Source organism: Asterias amurensis, chromosome 6 (assembly GCF_032118995.1).
Source record: "Asterias amurensis chromosome 6, ASM3211899v1".
In the NCBI taxonomy this organism is placed as follows: Eukaryota; Metazoa; Echinodermata; class Asteroidea; order Forcipulatida; family Asteriidae; genus Asterias; species Asterias amurensis.
In genome coordinates this window covers 9,594,231-9,614,914 of record NC_092653.1, presented here as the reverse complement: position 1 = coordinate 9,614,914, position 20,684 = coordinate 9,594,231, and the positions used below count along the sequence as shown (strand labels likewise).

The 20,684-nt window shown below is 39.7% G+C and overlaps 2 protein-coding genes across 2 annotated transcripts; both read right to left on the bottom strand.

Annotated features, from left to right (window-relative positions):
* Positions 1–883: 883 nt before the first annotated feature.
* LOC139938614 (uncharacterized) lies at positions 884–10,750 on the bottom strand. The gene is made up of 6 exons (XM_071934207.1): positions 9,849–10,750; positions 8,271–8,362; positions 6,208–6,382; positions 4,477–4,626; positions 3,297–3,328; positions 884–2,518 (listed from the first exon to the last, which is right to left on the bottom strand). The coding sequence occupies exons 1-6, from the start codon at positions 10,079–10,081 to the stop codon at positions 1,773–1,775; spliced, it is 1,428 nt and encodes a 475-aa protein (XP_071790308.1). The 5' UTR covers positions 10,082–10,750; the 3' UTR covers positions 884–1,772.
* Positions 10,751–11,142: 392 nt separating this feature from the next.
* Positions 11,143–19,709, bottom strand: LOC139938518 (uncharacterized). Its single transcript, XM_071934087.1, has 6 exons — positions 19,405–19,709; positions 18,056–18,162; positions 17,178–17,376; positions 16,125–16,376; positions 15,343–15,386; positions 11,143–14,998 (listed from the first exon to the last, which is right to left on the bottom strand). Exons 1-6 carry the CDS (start codon positions 19,566–19,568, stop codon positions 14,127–14,129), a joined length of 1,638 nt encoding a protein of 545 aa, XP_071790188.1. The 5' UTR covers positions 19,569–19,709; the 3' UTR covers positions 11,143–14,126.
* Between the last annotated feature and the right edge of the window lie 975 nt (positions 19,710–20,684).

The following is a 20,684-nucleotide window of genomic DNA, read 5'->3' as shown; positions in this document are numbered from 1 at the left end:
TAAACTGAGGTCTCGAAATCAAATTGTGGAAATTACTTCTTTCTCGAAAATTACGTAACTTCAGAGGGAGCCGTTTCTCACAATGTTTTATACTATCAACCTCTCTTCATTACTCGTTACCGAGTAAGGTTTTATGTGAATAATTATTTTGAGTAATTACCAATAGTGTCCACTGCCTGTAACCAACCTCTGCTCTACACAATCGTTTAATATTTATTTGTTGCTCATGTTTGTATTTTTGTCCGCTCTGCTTTTCGAGATTTGCCCAAAATTTTGTGCGGCCATTTTGCATGCCTCTTTCGTACTGCAACCTGTAGTTTCATCTTTCTGAAATAACTGTTGTATGAATTAATGAATAAATGAATGAATGAAACACCACATTTCCTAGTAGAGTGATCAGTGTATGCCCCCGGTTGAAGACAAATCTGTTTCCCCAAACTCGTAAAGTATTTTTTAAAAATCCTACCTATATAGTGATGCAACGTTTATCTATAATATTCGGTGCAAACACCAGAGAACGTCCTTAAACATTTTGATGGAAATCGTTGGATCTGAAGACAACAAAATAAACTTGTTATCAATGTACTTAAAAGTAACTTTTTGCAAAGAGTAGAGAGTTTCGACCGTTGAATGAGAAGTGATAGATATAGATAATTAGATGGTTTATTTTTTTTTTTTTCGTGGCCAACGGCCAATACGGTAAAAAATTACAATTCATACAACAAAATAGTTTACACACAAAAATAGTTACATATAAAAATATACAACTAGCTTATAAAAAAATATATATCGCCATTAAAGGCTATATTAAAATGTACAAAGAAACGTGAACAAACCATCATCAAAACACACACAAGTTATTGCAGCCTCGATGTGTTTTTAATTGCTTTCCTTGAAATAGTTCTTTAATTATATTTTACATCAATACTAAAATTTTATACAGCACAAAATTATCCCATCACCATAGTCGTATGGAAACGCAAAGTAATTATAACAGTTTTCATTTATACAATTGGGTAACATGTGCATTTAGAACCATATCAAACCACTGATAAAGTTGCTTGATCGTTTTTGTTGTTTTTTCTCTCTTATAACACACGGTTGGTTGCCTTCCTTCCTCCATGGTTGTGTGGGTTTTTTTTACATTGAAAACAACAGGGGAACTTATGTGTCTATCTTTGGTAATTGTCAAAGCCCAGTCTTCTCACTTGAATCTCAACAATATTTATATGCATCAGATAAAACGTGTGCAAATTTGAACCCGATTGGTCGTCGAAGTTGCGAGACAAAAATGGAAGTTGATGAGGTCCCGATTTCAATTAAAATATTTTATTGAAAAATTAATTCTTTCTCAAAAACTACGTTACTTCAGCGAAAGCCGTTTGTCAAAAGCTCTTCGTTGCTCTTTACTGTGTAAGTTTTTATGATAGCAGTTATTTTGAGTAATTACCAATAGTGTCCTGTACCTTTAAATTTATGTACATCTATAAATACAATGTTTTTCAGAACTTCATGAAAATAACTATTTCCGTTTACGGGCCAAGGATGTTGTGCTCGTGGTATTTTTAGGCTAATCGAAATAAGCATTAATGGTGACTTGGAATGTTACAAAAAACCTTACAATATTATTGTTTCTTAACAGTAATTTCAAAACAAAAAATATTGTTTGTCACAATTACCATTAATTTTATAGTAAATTTTGTGCAAATCTGTTACATTATGTTTTCCAACTTAATGTTGTGCACACTCTTTTGAGTGAACAAGAAATTTGTTTAAGGAATCGCACCCTCTCTTGGTTTAAAAGGTTCATTACGTTCAAGATGATCGTATTCATCCTGAAGTTCCGGTTCGATAATTTTAGCAACCTCATACCCAGAATCCATATTCGGTGATTGTTCTCTGTTCGGCAGTTCAAATGTGACATTGCTGTGACGATCGGGGACGTTTCTTCCCTCTTCGCCATTTCCTGTTGACGTCACAGTTGCAACCTCGTACCCAGAGTCACGATTTTGTTTGGGTGCTTCCTCCTGATTGGATGCTGTCGTAGTGACGTCACCATGACGTTGCTCATTAGCAACTTCATACCCAGAACTTTTGATGTGCCGTTGCGCTTTAGGTTTATCTGTCGGTTCAATAATTTTAGCAACCTCATACCCAGAATCCGTTTTCGGTGACTGTTCCCTGTATGAGCCCTGGCTAATGTCATTTTCGTCAACAGTGGGTGACATTTTCTCATCCACATCACTGCACATCTCGGCAGGCTCATCAGTTGACATCTTCTCTTGCACGAAATAAGTGTGTGTAATATCAGACTCTTTGTCATCCTTGTCTTGCGTGAGAACTTTCTGGCCGGGTCCGGAGTCGTCTTGACCTTTGCCCTGTCTGTTCGGCCGTCCCTCTTGCTTAAGGTGGCAGTAGTAATGGTCAATTTGATCGGCATCGAGGTCGGAGTCATCTGTCGCTGGTAACATGCTTAGTGGTCGATCTCGGTGACCGTACGCGTATGCGTATTCAAGATCTGTGAAGACACCAAAAGAAGAGCAAAGACGGCTGAAACTCTTATAACTTCAACAGACTGTAATGGGAGTCTTTGAAACGCTAAGTGGCGGCAGACTAACCCGGTAAAGTTCATTAGGCCTTATCTTAAAATACTCGGTACGTACGCTTTGGGCGTGGAATGAGGTTTGAGTCAAGTTTGATCAAGTTGGATCTCTAGCTATACCAGCATGTACCTCTTTCAACAGTTAGCGCTTGCGCAATGGGGATATTGCGAAAAGGTCTGTTGTTTGCGTAGTTCTGAGCATGTGCATACTTTCGAGAAAAAAAGGGATTTACTTTGTAAAGTCTGATACCACCTAGCGTCCCAAAATTACCCCATTTGTACAACGGGTTACATAAAAGGTTAAGTAAAAAAAAACAAAAAATAAAAACTTCTGACGGTTGTAAAGTTTCTGTTGTTGTGACCAACTCTTGGCGGCCTTCATCACTAAGTTAACGAAAACTCGTGATGCGCCACAGAACCTGTAAAACATTACATGGTGCTTGTAAATAGTAGGCCTTATAATCCAAACGTAGTCCCGCATACCTTGCAGGAAAATACTGAATGTTGAAGCACCTTGAGCGGCGCTAAGTGACGGATATGAGCTCTACAGGAAACCCACTTTTACTATAATTGTTATATATAGTGGGAATGCTCAACGTCATTGGAGACGCACCGAGAGCGGGCCATATTTCGTGTGGTGTTGATGGCTTAACTTGCCAGTATTATTTTTTTTATGAAAACGCTTTACACATACCTTCTGGTTTATCCAGCTTCAATGTAGAAGTTCTAGAGAGGCGAAAAATGAGTGATGGTTAGGCAATGGTTGTTTGTTTTACTTTAATAGGCAACAAAATAGTGTGGGAGCTGCCAGTATGGCAGTAGCCTGAACATCTGACGTCACACTTCGAGGCTCGTGAATAACGCCAGAGACCGACCTCCAGCCGGCGTGTACATTCACCTTTGACCTTCATTCATTTCTCATAGAGATACGCAGCCAAATTAATTATATTGCGGACGTGATAGGAGTGTACTGTTTGGGCATGGAAAGCTCGTGTCACTGCACGTTTATCCAATGATATCATTGTATCCAATGGAATCACTGGATCTGAGTAGCAGGTACCTGTCTTTATCCTTGACAAGGGCCAGTCTATGGCAGAAGAATCTGTCCCCCGGCGATTTGGTTCCCACATACACGGCGAACTGTATACAAACTTTTTCTGATAGCGCCCTCTTTTGAATCCTCTACCTTCAGCCCATGTTGATTTCCCATATGGGGGACAGAATCTCCCGGCGGACAGAATTCTCTGAGACGCCGGTGTCGCATGCAATTTCGTCCTCTATGTAATGCTATCCGGAGGACATTAATGCAATAGTGTCCACCGGACGGTTTGTGCATATGCAATTGTGTCCGCCCGGTCACATTTGCATATGCAGTTGTGTCCGCCTCCGTGCAAAACCGTCCTTGCAGTAAATTAAACGCCTTTGGTCGACGGAACACGTTCGCCATTTTTTTTTACTAGCTAAGTGCATGTCATGAATGACATGGGAAATGTTGGGTATTCGCTGCAATCACAAAATACGTGAATATTCATGCTGCATTACGTAGGTTCAGTGCATTCACACCCGCTTACGCGCGTACATACATGTAAATTAATGTACATGTCCGCCGGACGGTTTTTGCATAGCCCCGGACACGATTGCATGCAATCGTGTCCGGAGCGGACAGTATTGCATGGCGGACACAATCAATTGCATATGACACCGGCATGGCAGGAGATTCTGTCCACCGGAGACTCCATACGACGAACTGTGTACAATTACTTCTGATAGCGCTCTCTTTTCAAGGCCTCCCTAGGAGATGACCCCACCCCCCCCCCCTCCCCCACACCCCCAGCAAACAGGTCGGCATTGACAAGACATGGTCATCAACTTACCTCGATCGTCTCTTGGAGCGCGTCCCCCACCTTCGACACACGCAGCAGATCAAGACGATGACAAGAATGACTAAAACGACCACTAGACAACTCGCTATCACCAGGACTGTAGTACTATTAGTAAGTGATGTGCCTTCATCCACCACCCAGCTGTATTAGATGAATAATAATAATATTTATCTTCAAGTACGCGCTAATCCTCCAATCAGATGGGCAGAATGGAGTGGTGATAAAAACCTATATTGCACGGCTAATATCACTACCATGCGTCTTGTGTGTTTATGTCACGCGCCAAGTTTGCTTGAAGATAAATACGTTATCACACGCGCGCTCGTGGAAATACGGAAAATATAGCGCGTCTGCGTCCCATATCCAACTCGGCCTTCGGCCTCGTTGGATATGGGACGCAGAAGCGCTATATTTTCCGTATTCCACTCGCGCTTGTGTGATAACTTATAATATATATAGAGCCTGAGTCTGTCGTGCAGTAAGAATGTGCTTGACACACCAACAACCGATTTAGCTATAATCAATTCTATGTCGAGTCAGGACGAGACGAGTACAAACCCGTCCTAACTGGGTTCAATGCGTCCTAACGTCTATGAATACGAAACTTAACTCGTACTTAGTCCTAATAAATCAACGGCTGCAGCCGTTGTAATGAAACGCTATAGAATTAATCCGAGTTTGAACGAGTAACTCGTCCTAACTTAGGATGAGTAACTCGTCCTAACTTAGGATGAGTAACTCGTCCTAACTTTAGATGGGTTCAATGCGTCCACACGTCTTTGGTCTTTTACGAAACTTAACTCGTCCAAAATCCTTAGATTAACCCTTAGTTAAAAATCGACGGCAGACCCCACCCCTGCAAATATTCATGGGCCCAACCCTGGAACGTTGAGCTACAAAATTATCAACCACCTGGAAGACTGTTGGATTGCTTTCAGAACAGTTTATCCCTCGGTATATGCATAGGTTGAGATTAAAGCATTGCCATTGTCAACCTTGCGCACTTGAATGGACTCTTGCGCACTTGTTTTTAATGTTTTTTTCATAGTGCACCTCGGGTTGAACTGAGCCTACGATCTCAAGCAGTCTAAAAATGCAACATAAGCCGTGACACCGTGTCCTTAAGCAAGCCACCTAATGATTGCTTCGTCCTTCGGATGGGACGTAAAGCCGTTGGTCCCATGTGTTGTGTTATGCATGTAAAATAACCCAGTGCACTTATCAAAAACAGAAGGGGTTTGCTCCGGTATTCCTGGCTGTGGCTGCTGTATGCGCCGTAGAACCTTGTAAACTCTTACGAGGTTCTACATTATTGGGTCTAAGATTTCATAACTTCAAAAAACTTTTCTGAAAGTGTTTATATAATAGCGCACTGAGTACCTTGTTTGGTAGATACGTGCGCTATACAAAACTTCGGCATTATACTAAGTATTGTTTCAAGCTTTGCATATTGGGATTGATTAGGATGAAATTATAAATAATATAGTAAACGTGCGGGTACAACCATACCATGTGTTATTAATATATTTTTGTGAGAGAGTGTTGCCTCTGAAAAGAGCCGACGTTTCGAACAGTATACTCTGCTCGTCTTCAGGAGAATGTTTTTTTCGTGTATTAAGGAAAAATATAGTTTTTAATGGTAAGTGACGGCTATCCGTTGTTGGATATCGACAATAAATGAATATAAATTTAACAAAATTAAGCTAAACCTCGGATTATTACCTGTCATCGTTAAAGGTAATGCATGCTGCACTGTCTTTCGTGCAGACACAGAATGACTGGTTAAATTTGCCTGGAAGAGTTGCATTCATCCTACATATTTCATGATCATCAGCACACACTATGGCATCTTGATATCCGCAGACGAATGTCAAAGTGTCTCCCTGTGACATACACACTGTAAAAAAAAATTGGTAAAAAAATGCCCAACTTTTTACCCAATTAAGGGCGAATAGTGAGCTCCTCCAACTTTTGGGCAAAATATTACCCATCAAAGTTGGGCACTCTGATTGCCAAATAATTTGGTAATATTTCCTCATCAATAGTTGGGTATATTTTGCTAACCAACAGTTGGGTAATATTTTGTTTACCCATTTTCTGGGTATTTAATACATTATCAATAACCCACTTATTGGGCGATGATTTTATTAATGATTTTACCCTTTTCGGTGTTATCCAACAAATGGTGAATATATTTAACCCTTTGATTTACAGTTTCTCCTGTGATACGTCATACAACCAGGCATAGAAAATATCTTTTCCACGATGGCAAACGGTAGTGAGCTGTGACCTCGACATCTCTCTCAAAATCAAGAGGGTGCTCAGTGGTTTGTAGATGCTTTGGAAGGTTAGTTTTCAACTAAATACAGTTTGTTTCCTGTTCAGTTGTTGTACACAGTCGTGACAGTTGCAGCGCAAGCACACGCATACATGCCACAACCGGCATTGCACATAATGGCATGATAAAACTGAAACTAAAACTGAAACTAATTCAACAGTTGTGTCACTGTGTTGCTCCCTCTGCAACTGTCACGACTATGTACGACTGAATAGAAAACACAACTTCATATTTAGTTAAAAACTAACCGTCAAATTTGATCTATATCTACTGGACAACCCCGCTCGTCACAGCCACTCCTCCACTCGCCATGTTGGAAAATATCGTTATGTTTTTTTATACCATACCCAACTTTTGGGCAACTCTTTGATCGTAGTGCGCATGATCGGATGATTTTGACCAACTAATGTGCATCATTTTAACCAACAATCAAAATTAATTAAAATTACCAAAAAAGTTGCCCAATAAATAAGCAAAAGTGTAACCAACAGTTGAGATAAATTCAGATTACGAATTATTTGCCCAACACTTGCCCAACTTTTGTTCCGCTTTTTAAACAAAAAATTGGCAAACAAAATGTTTGCCCAACAACACCAATTACTGGTTTTGTTGGGCAATTATCGACCAATAATTGTTGAAGTTACTTTGCCCAACAAATGATTTGACCAACGTTTTTGCAGTGCAGCGAGTGTTCCACTGCTGTTCATCTGAAACTAATACAGTGTTGTCATGTGTTATGTGTATATTTGATTGACTTGGCACAATTGGTAATTCCTCAAAATAATTGTTGGCATAAAATCTTACTTTGTAACGAGCAACGGGGAGCTGTCTTGATAGTATAAACCATTGTGAGAAACTGCTCCCTCTGATGTAACATAGTTTTTGAGAAAGAGGTAATTTCTCACTTTTAACAAAAGACTTCACGCCCGAAGCCTTTTATTATGCATCTGAAAGCACACAAAGTTGTGCATCAATGGTGTTTTTTTTTCTCATAATTCTCTTGCAAGTTGATGACCATTGAGCCCAAATGTTCACAGATTTGTCAGTTAATGCATGGGATACACAAAGTGAGACCACGGTCATAGACAATTACCAAACGTGTCCAGTGTCTTTAAAAAACATTAAAATTCCTTTCCCGTGTTTTTCCAGTATCCCACACTCACCACCACGTGTTTTTTTTATTCATTTTATACAGTAATGATGATTTAGAGAAAGGGTGGATTTTATAACAGCATGACCACGAACAGCAACCGCAGGATTGTATGCGTTTTGGAGGTTTTAATGGTTTAGTGATAATTAGAGAAATTTCAACTGTTGTGTCTAAAGCAAAAACATTAAACTGCTGTCACACACTCATCTTCAAAAACGTTTGCAGCATAAGTTCGCCATACTCGATGCAGTTTCGTTTTATTTAATGAATGTTTAGAAGCACTCTTCTTTATCTCACCTTCTGTAAAACATTCCAGATCATCTGAGTCGGAGTTACACAAGTTAGAGCACAGGCTGAGAGAAGCAATGCATTCAGCATCCGTGCAATTGCTGGGCAAGAAGATCAGTTAATAAAGTCAAGAGATGTTCTGGCTAAAACAAAACCTGAACACTATATATATGTTCAAAACAAATTATGTTAAAGACCCTGGACACTATTGGTAACTGTCAAAGACCAGTCTTCTCACTTGGTGTATCTCAACATATGCATAAAATAACAAACCATTGAAAATTTGAGCTCAATTGCTCTTCGAAGTTGCGAGATAATAATGAAAGAAAAAACACCTTGCACACGAAGTTGTGTGCTTTCAGGTGCTTGATTTCGGAACCTCAAATTCTAAATCTGAGGTCTCGATATCAAATTCGCGGAAAATTTCTCCTTTCTCGAAAACTACGTCACCTCAGAGGGAGCCGTTTCTCACAATGTTTTATACTATCAACCTCTCCCCTACGGGTTACTAAGTTAGGTTTTATGCCAATAATTATTTTGAGTAATTACCAATAGTGTCCACTGCCTGTAAATTATAGTGTTAACAAATTAATGAGATATCCCTGTTAATCTGATCGTAAACAGAACTGTAGAGTGGTATATTCACTATCGTAATAAAGAAACTCACTCGCTTACACCATGGTGCAGCTTTTAACAGTATCTTTATAAATAGCATGTTATATTTTGTTTTTGGGGTTTTTTTTTTTGGGGGGGGGATGTGAAAATAATCCATTATCAAATGGACTGAAACATTGAAATAAAAGAGTCTTTTGAGTCAATATAAAAAATCAATTGTGGACATTAACCGTTATTGTTCTCGTTTCCGCGAGAACCACTCTGAATTAAGTTTTATTCAATAATGGTGGTTTGTTGTATTGTGTTAAAGTTAGAGAAAGTGGAAATGAAACACAACACTTCCAAAACAACAATCATAGTAATAGTTAGCCCTATATAGGACTCTTCCTATTGTGCCGCCAGGGCTAGGTAATTGTGGAAAATTTTTATGTTTATTTTGTTTTCAAAACTGAATATTCTGACAACTTGTGATTGTATATTTTTAAAAGAACGAGCTTCATTCTGCTGTTCAAATAACGTTTCTTGGCCGAGCAGTCAAGAGCGAAGCACCAAAGCCCCAATTATGTTTAAAGGCATAGTTTTTTGAAGCCGTCCGTCAGTAAAGCCATGTGTCCCGAGTGTTGAGTAAATTTGGCCCTACTGCTGATAAACGCCGCAGTAAATGTAAACAGTTACCACACTACGGGCATTGAAGGTGCTTTAATTGTTCTACTATGTTCAACAAACCAGCTTTGAGTAACATGTTGAAAAAAAAAACAATTGTTGGGTGCTTTGATGCCGGGGGCGTCAATCCGTCATGGAAGGTGGGAAGGGGGCATAATGTTTACGGCCTGGGGTCCGCGGCCCGCACCCTCCAAAAGATGTCCCCCTGTGTCCCCAGCCCCCCCCCCCCCCCCGATTGACGCCCATGTTTGATGCGCCCCAAGATATGTGATTATTTGTAAACTATAACACCAATATTATTATGGTTACCTGTATAAGTGTCTCCTCAATTCGTCTGAGCGATCTCCCAATTCTGTCGGTAGGTCTACCTCTTCATTATTCGTTGTCACCTGTATGCTACTGAGTGACTGAGTGGTCTGTTGTGCCACACAGTTGTTGGTTGCTAGAAGTCCAGCACCAAGCCACATGTAGAAAATAACTCTTACATAGTCTATGTGTGTCGACCATTCAAGAAGCCACATCCTTAGCGTGGATCTACCCATTCTACAGAGTAGCTCTACTCACTGGCTAATTAACTTGGAAATGGGTTTCACTTGAACCGTTCACTGCGATTTGTAAAATACACACCAGCGTGTACGTATCCCTCAGTCACGGACTCAGTTTGTGTCTCAATGGCTAATAAACTTGAAATGATTTCACTTGTCCGTTAACTGCGATTTGTAAACACCCCCAGCGTATTCCTCAACCGTGGTCTCAGTATGTGTCCCACTGGCTATAACTTGAAATGATTTCACTTGCCCGTTCACTGCGATTTGTAGACGCCCCCAGCGTATTCCTCAGTCACGGACTCAGTTTGTGTCCCACTGGCAAACAAATTTGAAAATGGGTTTCACTTGCCCGTTCACTGCGATTTGTAGACACCCCCTGCGTATTCCTCAGTCACGGACTCAGTGTGTGTCCCACTGGCTATAAACTTGAAATGATTTCACTTGCCCGTTCACTGCGATTTCTAAACACAATTCCAGCGTATTCGTCAACTGTGGACTCGATATGTGTCTTAATGGCTAATAAACTTGAAATGAGTTTCACTTGTGCCGTTTACTGCAAGTTGTAGACACCCCAGCGTATCCCTCACTCACGGACTCAGTTTGTGTCCCACTGGCTATAAACTTGAAATGATTTCACTTTCTAAACACAATTCCAGCGTATTCGTCAACTGTGGACTCGATATGTGTCTTAATGGCTAATAAACTTGAAATGAGTTTCACTTGTGCCGTTTACTGCGAGCTGTAGACACCCCCCAGCGTATACCTCAGTCATGGACTCATTATGTGTCCCAAACTTGAAATGGTTTCCACTTGCCAGTTCACTGTGATTTGTAAACACACCCTGGCGTATTCCTAAACCATAGACTCACAGTAAGCGTCAGAATGAACAACGCATGACCAACTCGTTATGAATGCAGACCATACAATAAGAATATGAGGTGTAGCCTGACTACAAAAGAGTTCAACATGAAGTACAGACTTTACAATTTTTATTTTAAGATCCAATGGTCAAGGTCGGACTTCAAATGTTAAAGAGACATCCTGTTGTTGTTGTTGTTATTTTTTAAGTATAGAAAGTTATTAAATTTAATCTAAAACAAGTCCTTTTTCAAGGACCTTTCATTTCATACACGTTTTGACGTACGTTGACTATAAACAGCATATTATGATGAGTTCAAGGGGAACCATTCACATAATCTGGAGCTGAAAAGGGTTGTGAAGCCAAATATGTATTAGAAACATGCGTTTATATAAAGGTAGTGGACACTATTGGTAATTACTCAAAATATTTATCAGCATAAAACCTCACTTGGTAACGAGTAATGGGGAGAGGCAGATAGTATAAAACATTGTGAGAAACGGCTCCCTCTGAAGTGCCATAGTTTTCGAGAAAGAAGTAATTTTCCACGAACTTGATTTCGAGACCTCAAGTTTAGAATTTGAGTTCTCGAAATCAAGCATCTGTAAGCACTCAACTTCGTGTGACAAGGGTGTTTTTCCCCCATAGTTATCTCCCAACTCCGACAAACAATCAAGCTCAAATTTTCGCAGGTTTGTTATTGCATATGTTGAGATACACCTAGGACTGGTCTTTGACAATTACCAATAGTGTCCAGTGTCTTTAATTCTAATTTATTCTTCAAAAGCTAATTTCCCATGGCGACCAATCGTTGAATTACAGGAAGATATACAGAACACTAGAATTGCACAATTAAAAAAATGGAAACATATTTAAATATTTGTAATTTTTTTATGCTCGTGACGAACAGTAATAGTTAAAATCTTCTATGTGACTTTATGTGAGCCTTTAACTGAATGCTTAAGGCTTTTTGCTAAGTATGTGAGGGATATCCGGTTACAATTTAGACTTTAAAGACACTGGGCACATTTTGTAATTACACAAAATAATTGACTGCATACAAACTTACTTGGTAACGACTAATCGGGGAGCTGTTGATAGTATAAAACATTGTGAGAAAACAGCTCCCTCTGCAGTGAAGAAGTTGAGAGAGGGGTAAATTCTCACTCAAAATATTAAAAAAAACTTCATGCATGAAGATTTTTAGTAGGCAGCTAAAAAGAAACGAATTTGTGCAATAGTGGTTTTTTTTTCTTTTTCGTATTACATGTACATTATTCTCTTGCAACTTCAATATTAAGTCAACATCTTGACAGACTTGTTATTTTTTGCATTACAAATTATGTTGGGATATACACGAAGTGACAAAAATTGTCTTAGACAATACTTTAAGTATCCGGTGCCTTTTACAATGGAAATAAACTGTTTCATAATCTTAGTAAAACACTGATCTCTTTTAAACTCCAACGAGGCCTTTATAGGGCTTTATCACGATGAGGCCTTCTTGATTTTACTCCAACTCATTGTAACCAAACTGAGGCTGGACGAAATAATAGTCTGGTGCCATGTTTGAGCAATTAATGTTAGCATTCATTACTGTTATGGAAACAGAGAACATAGCCTAAAATGGTGACAGCGTGATAAAGGTCTATTTCCCTTGTACTCAGATTTAATTTGTTTATTTCTCTGAGCAGTTAAAATGGCACCTCCAACCGATAGGTACTAAACTTAAAATTCAACCCTTCCTTTTTTAAAGTAAGTCATTTAGATTAACAAGCTATACCACATTGGGGAAAAATCACACCTTTAAAAGGTTGATCGTCTTCAACCTTCAAAATTGCGTGGACCTAAACGCCCTTCGTTTGGGTTGCTGGGCATGCTTCAGTGACATTCGTGAATGCCTATCACCCGAAGGTCGGTGCCTACGTCAATGTATGTACGTACATAATGATTGCTTAGCGGTCCTTGCTTTATTCTTATACCAAGTGTAAATAATGGTTTGCGTCTACACCCAAACAAGACCATGCCCACACGCAGGTGCAGTTTTTGTCAATACTTTGGTCATGCAATGTGCATATAGTCTCTTGACAAAGACCATGAACAATACAAATATTGTGAAGCAAACTACGTCAGCTTTCTGAAATTGAACTATTTTATTTATTTATTTTATTTTTGGTATTACATGTCTTATATTACAGCTCGTGCCATGTACATGTATGAGATTCAACTAACATGATTTTTGACAACTACGTCTGGATTAAATGATTTGTGAACAATTTATTAACATTTACACGTTTGCTAAAATGATATAAGTTGTGTGAACAACAACAATAGTAGGTACCTTTGGACCATCAAGGTTTGTTGTTGAATACCACTTTAAGAGGGTTGTTATATCATAGTTATATCTTATGAAAGGCGTACAAAACTACGTGACATGGCCTAGAAGCACTTTATTGCTGTTAAGAAAATGGTGCTGATCCATCGTATAACACAAGATGCACCAGTTCACACAGCCAATATTATATTAGAGAAATGTGTACGTAACTCACCCCTAAGGGTTCGAAACCATTGGTGGGCCACCACGGTTTCGTGTGTTAAGATGCTACATACAAAGTGTGGACCTGAGAACTATAAAGAAGTCCACATATTTTGAGGACTTGGGAAAACTCTGTGGACTTACACACGTCCACACAGTGTTATTTACATTATTAACAAATACGATTTTCCCTTGGTACATTGTCCACACGGTGACTGTAACACAGAGTTGTGTATGTAAAGGGCTCCATCTATGGTTCATATCACTATGGTTTATATCCAATGTTGGTAATGACTGACTTACGATCCTACTGGCGTGTGGAACGATGTATACATGTAACAAGTTATATGAGTGAGCCTAGTGAACCTGGGACCGGGTTTCACAGAGCTGCTTAAGCATAAAAAGTAGCTTGGCATAACAAAATACACTCTCAGGATTAAGGTCATCAACCAAATTACCATGTCATAAGCAGGACTGGTAGCCTGCTCGTTTCTGCTTAGCAGAAAATTGATAAGCAATATGTTGTGTTTGAGCAGCTCTATGCAATTGGGGATGGGCCCTGGGTTGAGAATGCAGTTTGAATACAATGAAACATGGGCGATTTAAAAGTTTAAAAGATCAAGATTAGGAGACCACTTGTACTTTTAAACCTTCACTAAATGTTGGTAGTCGCTGTTTTCTTGATCAGGAGGGTCGCCCACACTCGACAGCCGGCTTGTCGATCTGTCGAAGTGGTCGTAGAGGGCAGAGTCGCTTGGGTCGGCACGTGGAGTTGCAACGACAGCAACCTCGTATCCAGATTGATCATTAGAGGTCTCACTCTCTGCAGGCTTGTGCACCGGAGAACGAATGTTTTCTTTTGAAGGTGCAACGACCGCAACCTCGTATCCAGATTGAACACTAGCGGTCTTGTTCTCTGCCGGCTTGTGCACCGGAGAACGACTGTTTTCTTTTGGAGGTGCGACGACCGCAACCTCGTATCCAGATTGAACATTAATGGTCTCGCTCTCTGCAGGCTTATCCAACGGAGAACGAGTGTTTTCCTTTGAAGGTGCAACGACGGCAACCTCGTATCCAGATTGAACGGTATTGGTCTCGCTCTCTGCAGTCTTATTCACCGGAGAACGAATGTTTTCCTTCGGTGGCGCAACCACGGCAACCTCATATCCATACCGCTTGAGTGGAGTATCGCTCTCCTCAGTCATCATCAGCACTGGGGAACGGTCGCTTTCCGCTTCAACAGGAGCCTCTGTAGAGGTTGTGTAATCTGGGTCGCTCACTCCTATGTTCCCAATACTTTGTGTTTTCTCTAGCACCGAATACTTATGGTCGGCATCCTCCGTACTTACGACTTTGTCGGGCTGAGATGGCGCACTATTTTTCTCGTGGATCACATAGCAGGAGCTCCCCTCATCTTTGACGTCATGATCTAACGAATAATACGTGTGGTCGTCTGAGCACGACTGTGGATACTCGCTAGGTACCAGAGGTAAAGCTTGAGATGCTCGTTTGGATACTGTAGAGGGTATCAATATTGACGTAAAGAGAAATTAAAACAGGTTTCACCATCTTGTCCGAAGTGATATATTTGTAAAAATGTTAGTGTAGACACTCAACACTTGATTTCGAGACCTCAAAATTTGATTTTGAGGTCTCGAAATCAAGCATCTGAAAGCACACAACTTCGTGTGACAAGGGTGTTTTTTTTTACCCACCCATTATTATCTCGCCACTTTGACGACCAATCAAATTTCTGTACATATTATGTTGAGATACACCAAGTGAGAAGACTAGTCTTTGACAATTACCACTAGTGCCCGGTGCATTTAAGGAATAATTGTGGTTTCTACAACAACTTACCATTTGGTTTAAGTTCTTCACTTGTTGAGTTGTTGGTTCCATTCCTGCACACACAAAAATAGAATTACAAATAAATAATTAAATAATCAGATTTAAACATAATGATTTGGAGTGATAAAATCTACTCAAAGTGCCGCATCTCTATAATATAAATAAATTTGAATACTTCGTGGACTTTCTGCTTTTCTTTAACAAGAACATAGACTGAGCATTTTAGTAACAGATAGATAGAGAAAGAAAACACAACTTGAGCATATGCAACAAACAGTACACAACATACATGTTAAACATGAACAAAAATGTTCATGGCTGATGAACTTGAGATGAAGATTTTTGTCCACAGAACTCGGGAAAGTATACAGTACTTACACACATGGTGATTATTGGTAAAAACCAAAATTGATATTCTATCCCCGATGCAAATTTAACATCTATTACATTTTGTGAGGTCCAAATAGCCGTTAATTTAACCTAACATCTACCTTTTTTCAAGATCTTTATTAGAAGTCACGTGTCTTAATAATTAGAAAATAATTAATTCAAAATACACGTACAGTCAGAGTAAAAGATATTAGAGATGTTTAACAAGAAAAACACCAAGAGGATTAAAATAAACTTGAAAATTAATTTGATAATATACATATTTTGAAAACCACTAATAGACGAATGCATTATGTGCCTTAGCATGCAACTTGTTCCATAAAGAAACACCAGAATAATTAAAAGATTGCTAAGGCTAAGGGAGAACAACATTTAAAAAAAAATTCAAGCTTTAAGCTTACGGAGTTTTGTTGTTCAAGAGAGCCGGGTTTCCACTTCTCTGCCTGCATAGCTTCACAGCTAACACCAGAAGCACGACAAGCACAACGACCAATAGAGAACAAAGAATAGGGACTGCAATGTTGATCATCCCGCCCGTGTTATCAATCGGTGGTACTTTGGTCATTGGAAGAGTTGGTTTTCCATCGCTTGGAGGAGGCTCAGTGGATTGCTTTTCACCTCCAAACGGCTCTCTGTCTTCGTCTTCATTGCAACTGATGCCGAGTGAGAAATAACAAAAGATTAGTAACTAAATACGCGGTGTTGTATTTGTTTTTGACCAAAAACCTCACGTTGTCACAACATTCTCGTCAGTAGGTTGGCATAGGGGTTTCTTCCCTAAGCCTTCCACCTCTGCGGACCCCGGTCCGAATCCCACCTCACAATAAAACCTTGCACGTTCGTTGGATTTTCAGCGCCCCCCCCCCCCTCCTGATTACCTTGGTGTTCACAGAGGGGTTTTCCTCCCACATAAAATGGTAAACATTCCATTTCGTTTTTCATTCGTCTCCCCATCGGCGCTTTAATGTGCTGTCTCATGTGTAGCAAAATGAAAAATAAAATTCACAACTCTGAACCCTCCCCCAGAGCCGTGTAGTTAGAGAGTAAAAAAAAATTTCTTTGGTCACTTGGTTTATGAACTTATTTATTCATTTTCTGTCCAAATGCATCAGAACCCAATGTGCAGATTAGTGTGGCACCCTAAATGCACACATGCATTGTTTGGGCCCAAAAAGGCTTCAAATTGCACATTTGTTGTGCATCCATTGATCTTTAGGATGGCCCTTTTCAATACCACGGCTTCGGCTCCAGACTCGGTTAGGCTCCACAGTTGTTTTGGCAATTGCGTGTGCTTTGCGTGCGTGCCCATGGCTTCAGACGAAAGAACGGAGCCAAAGCTGAAGCCGTGGTTTCGGAAGGGCCTATATTGAGCGGGAGATCAAAATGTCGCAACTCTCTCAATAAACAGCTCTGATCAGCCCCCCTGTCTACTGCCACCAAGAGTTTATCTTTACCTATTTTTCCAGAGCTGGTAATCATCCTCTGCCCCTGGTTGGCTTTTACATTTGCAGAGGGATACGCTTTCGTATTCATCCAACTTCTTAAAAACACAGACGCCTTTATCCTCTGCGTCTTGGCAGATGACTGCATCTTCAAAGATGCAAAGGGTTTCTTGGGAATATGTACACGAGATGTTTGATTCTATAGACCAATCTGTGAAGACGAAGGGACATAAACTACAATATATTACTGTTGGTATAACTTGATTGTCCTGTAAAACTATTCTACTCGTGGCCTTATAGTGATTTTCAGTGGTGTCTTACTCATTCACTGTTTAATATAATCGCTACGAGAAGACCAAGAATAGATCCAAAATTCAACTCATTTCAAAAATGGTTTATTTAAGCATTATCGAATTTAAAAACTTAATTCCACATGCCAACGTCAAATATGTTCAAAAAATACATCAAATAAAAACAAATTTTATTATCAAGTTTCCGTACATTGTTTTTACTACAATCTACCAAAACAAATACATTATCAAGTTTAGGGAGATTATTTGTTCAGCTCTGATAAGAACTGAACGTTATGATTTAAGGATGATTAAAGATCACGACTTAGTAAGTGCTAAGATAAAAAGGTAAAGCCTGCTGCTTCTTTTATTGAAAGTGAACGGAGGCATTTCTCCTTTGTGCAATGTGCACTCTAAGGGGAAATTGTTACTGGAGCATTTCAAGGGCACAAAGGCAATCACCAGTGGGTATGGGGGCAAACGCCCTCGTTGCCTCTGTGAAGTATTCGGCCAGTGGTATAAGTTTAACCTCAACCTTTTTGGAAACATTTCAGTCTGAATATTGGACGTATACCGAGGAGGCTGTTACTGATACCGTACCGTCGATATGTGGACACTGCTCGTCTCGGCAACCTTCATTTTGACATGCATGTTGGCAAAGAGTCGGTTGCATGCCTCTCATGCACGGGGCCCCGTTGGTTGGGCAACTGTAAAATAATAAAGGGAAGAACAAAAACAATGAGACTTTTTTTTCAAAATTAGTTACTTATGGGCCCATTTCGAAACCTCGGCCGGGTGGCCACTTCAAATAAGGACTAATATATCATCATCTATCTCGAAGTCTTCTAACCGTGGGGCACCCCTTGGAGATTTGTCAGTCAGTTAATGACCTCCATCCTTTTCGATTCTCAGACTTTCTCAGGGAGTCATTCAGCGTCAGGCCCGTCCACTCCATGATACTTTCCTCCCACCCTTTTCTCTGCCTGCCTCTCTAGTATAACCGATTTTTTATTTTATTTTTTTAACAGAAGGTTGTTTTAAAACTATTTATATTTCCAGTATTATTGCTTTGTGTAAACCTAGTACACGTAAACACATTGTTTGGTCACCCGTGTCTAGATGTTGTTTGTTGTAAAAAAAATATATACTTTATGTTTTTTTTTCTATCTAAAGGTTGTTCTTTGACAAGCCCTGCTTTTTGGAACATGATATATCATTGTATCCACTAATTTTACATGTTAGTTTGGTAATAAGTTTGGAGTTGAATCAATATTGAATTGAACTTGGGCTATATCGACCCAAACAAAATGTCACAAGGGGGCACATTGTCACCAACGTTGTCAACTGACTGATGATTTTACACTAACTAGAAGTTGTACAAGTCTTAATCATAGACGCTCGAACAAAGTTTGTATGGGAGAGATTGGTTTGTTGTCCTTGGTGTATCCCATTGTGGGGATACAACTCAAAACGTTTAAGGGTGAAAAAGTGAAAAAGGCTATTCAGGATACTAGAAAGAAAACATTTATTGTAAGAATCCTTGAAGACACGGGACACCTTTGGTATGTCAAAGGCCAGTCTTCTTGCTTGGTATATCTCAACACTATGCACAAAATAACAAACTTGTGAAAATTTGAGCTCAATTGGTCGTCGAAGTTGCGAGATAATACTGGGGGAAAAAAACGTTGTCACACAAAGTTGTGCGCTGTTAGATGCTTGATTTCGGACCTCATAAAAGTCAAATTCTGCGGTCTCGAAATCAAATTCAAATATTTTAGTGGAAAATAACTTCTCTCTCGAAAACTACGTTACTTCAACAGCTCGCCATTGCTTGTAATACCATGGAGGCATGGTGATACCAAGTAAGTTTTTATGCTCACAGTTATATTGAGTAATTACCAATAGTGTCCAGTGCCTTTAAAACCACATGCACGTGTCTTAACACTTACCCTTCGCAGAATAGTTCTCGTATCAAATCGACAAACTCTATGAGAAATAATGGCGAGATGTCCGAAGGCTGAGCCGTATGTGGTTCAATTGTATTCAGCAACAACAGTGTCGTCATCATCAAAACACATCGACGAGGTAAAACATACACTATCAAACATCCCATCGTATAAACGCGTCTTCGAAATGTCTTTCCTTGGGGTTGGAAAGTTAACAACAGATACACCAGTCGTAAAAATGCGATTCTCTACGAAGACTTAGAAGACCAACTGGTCTTTTGGAGGATGGCTACAGTGTATGTGAAATGAAAAGCTCCTCCACGGTCTGCATATTATGTGACGCAGTCCAAAGACGGGCAGACAACCCGGAAGAAGAAGGTCAGTCAACCATTACGATGAAAGAAAGGCTTAACTTAAAGGCACTGGACACTATTGTTAATTACTCCAAAAAATAATTGTTAAGATATAAAAACTTTCTTGGTAACGAGTAATGGATAGCGGTTAATAGGCATTCAAAACATTGTGAGAAACAGCTCCCTCTGAAGCAAAATGGTTTTTGAGAAAGGGGTAATTTCTCACTCAAACAATAAATTTAAAGACTTTAGCTGAAACCTTTTAGTGGTGACATAAAAGTACACAAAGTAATGCAACGACGGTGTGTTTTCTTGTATTATTCTTATGCAACTTCAATGACAAATAGAGCCCTCATTGTCACACATGTGTTATTTTATGCATAATGTTGTGATACACCAAGTGAGAATATTGGTCTTTGCCGATTATGACCAAACGTGTTTAGCGTCTTTAATGGTCTAATCGTGTTGGCATACACCAAACTGTATAGAAAACCCCTCGGTGTTTTCTAAGCAGCTTTACAAATGAAGACAGCCCAAACCCGGATGCTCGAAGGGTGTAGCTCGTCGCGCTTCACTGAACGCTTTGTTATGGAGCGAGATGGAGACTCACCATAGGGTTGCTTTATAAGAAGGGGGGGGTCATCATTGTATTGTAACACGTACATGCAACATGTTTGTTGACGTTGTCAGGGAAACATAACATTTAGTGCAGGTCTCCTCGATCCACAAAAGTGGAAGCATGTGAAATAGCATTCTCTGCCGATATCCTACCTTCTACCCAGAATAGGTGTAGTACACAGAGTACTATATAAGAACTAGAGGGCGCACGAGTGATGCTTCGTGCACAAACGCCACGGGACCGCAAGATGACAAGCGCGTCATTATGCACGCGCATTGAATATACACGTTTATACACGTTTGAGGTTTTTT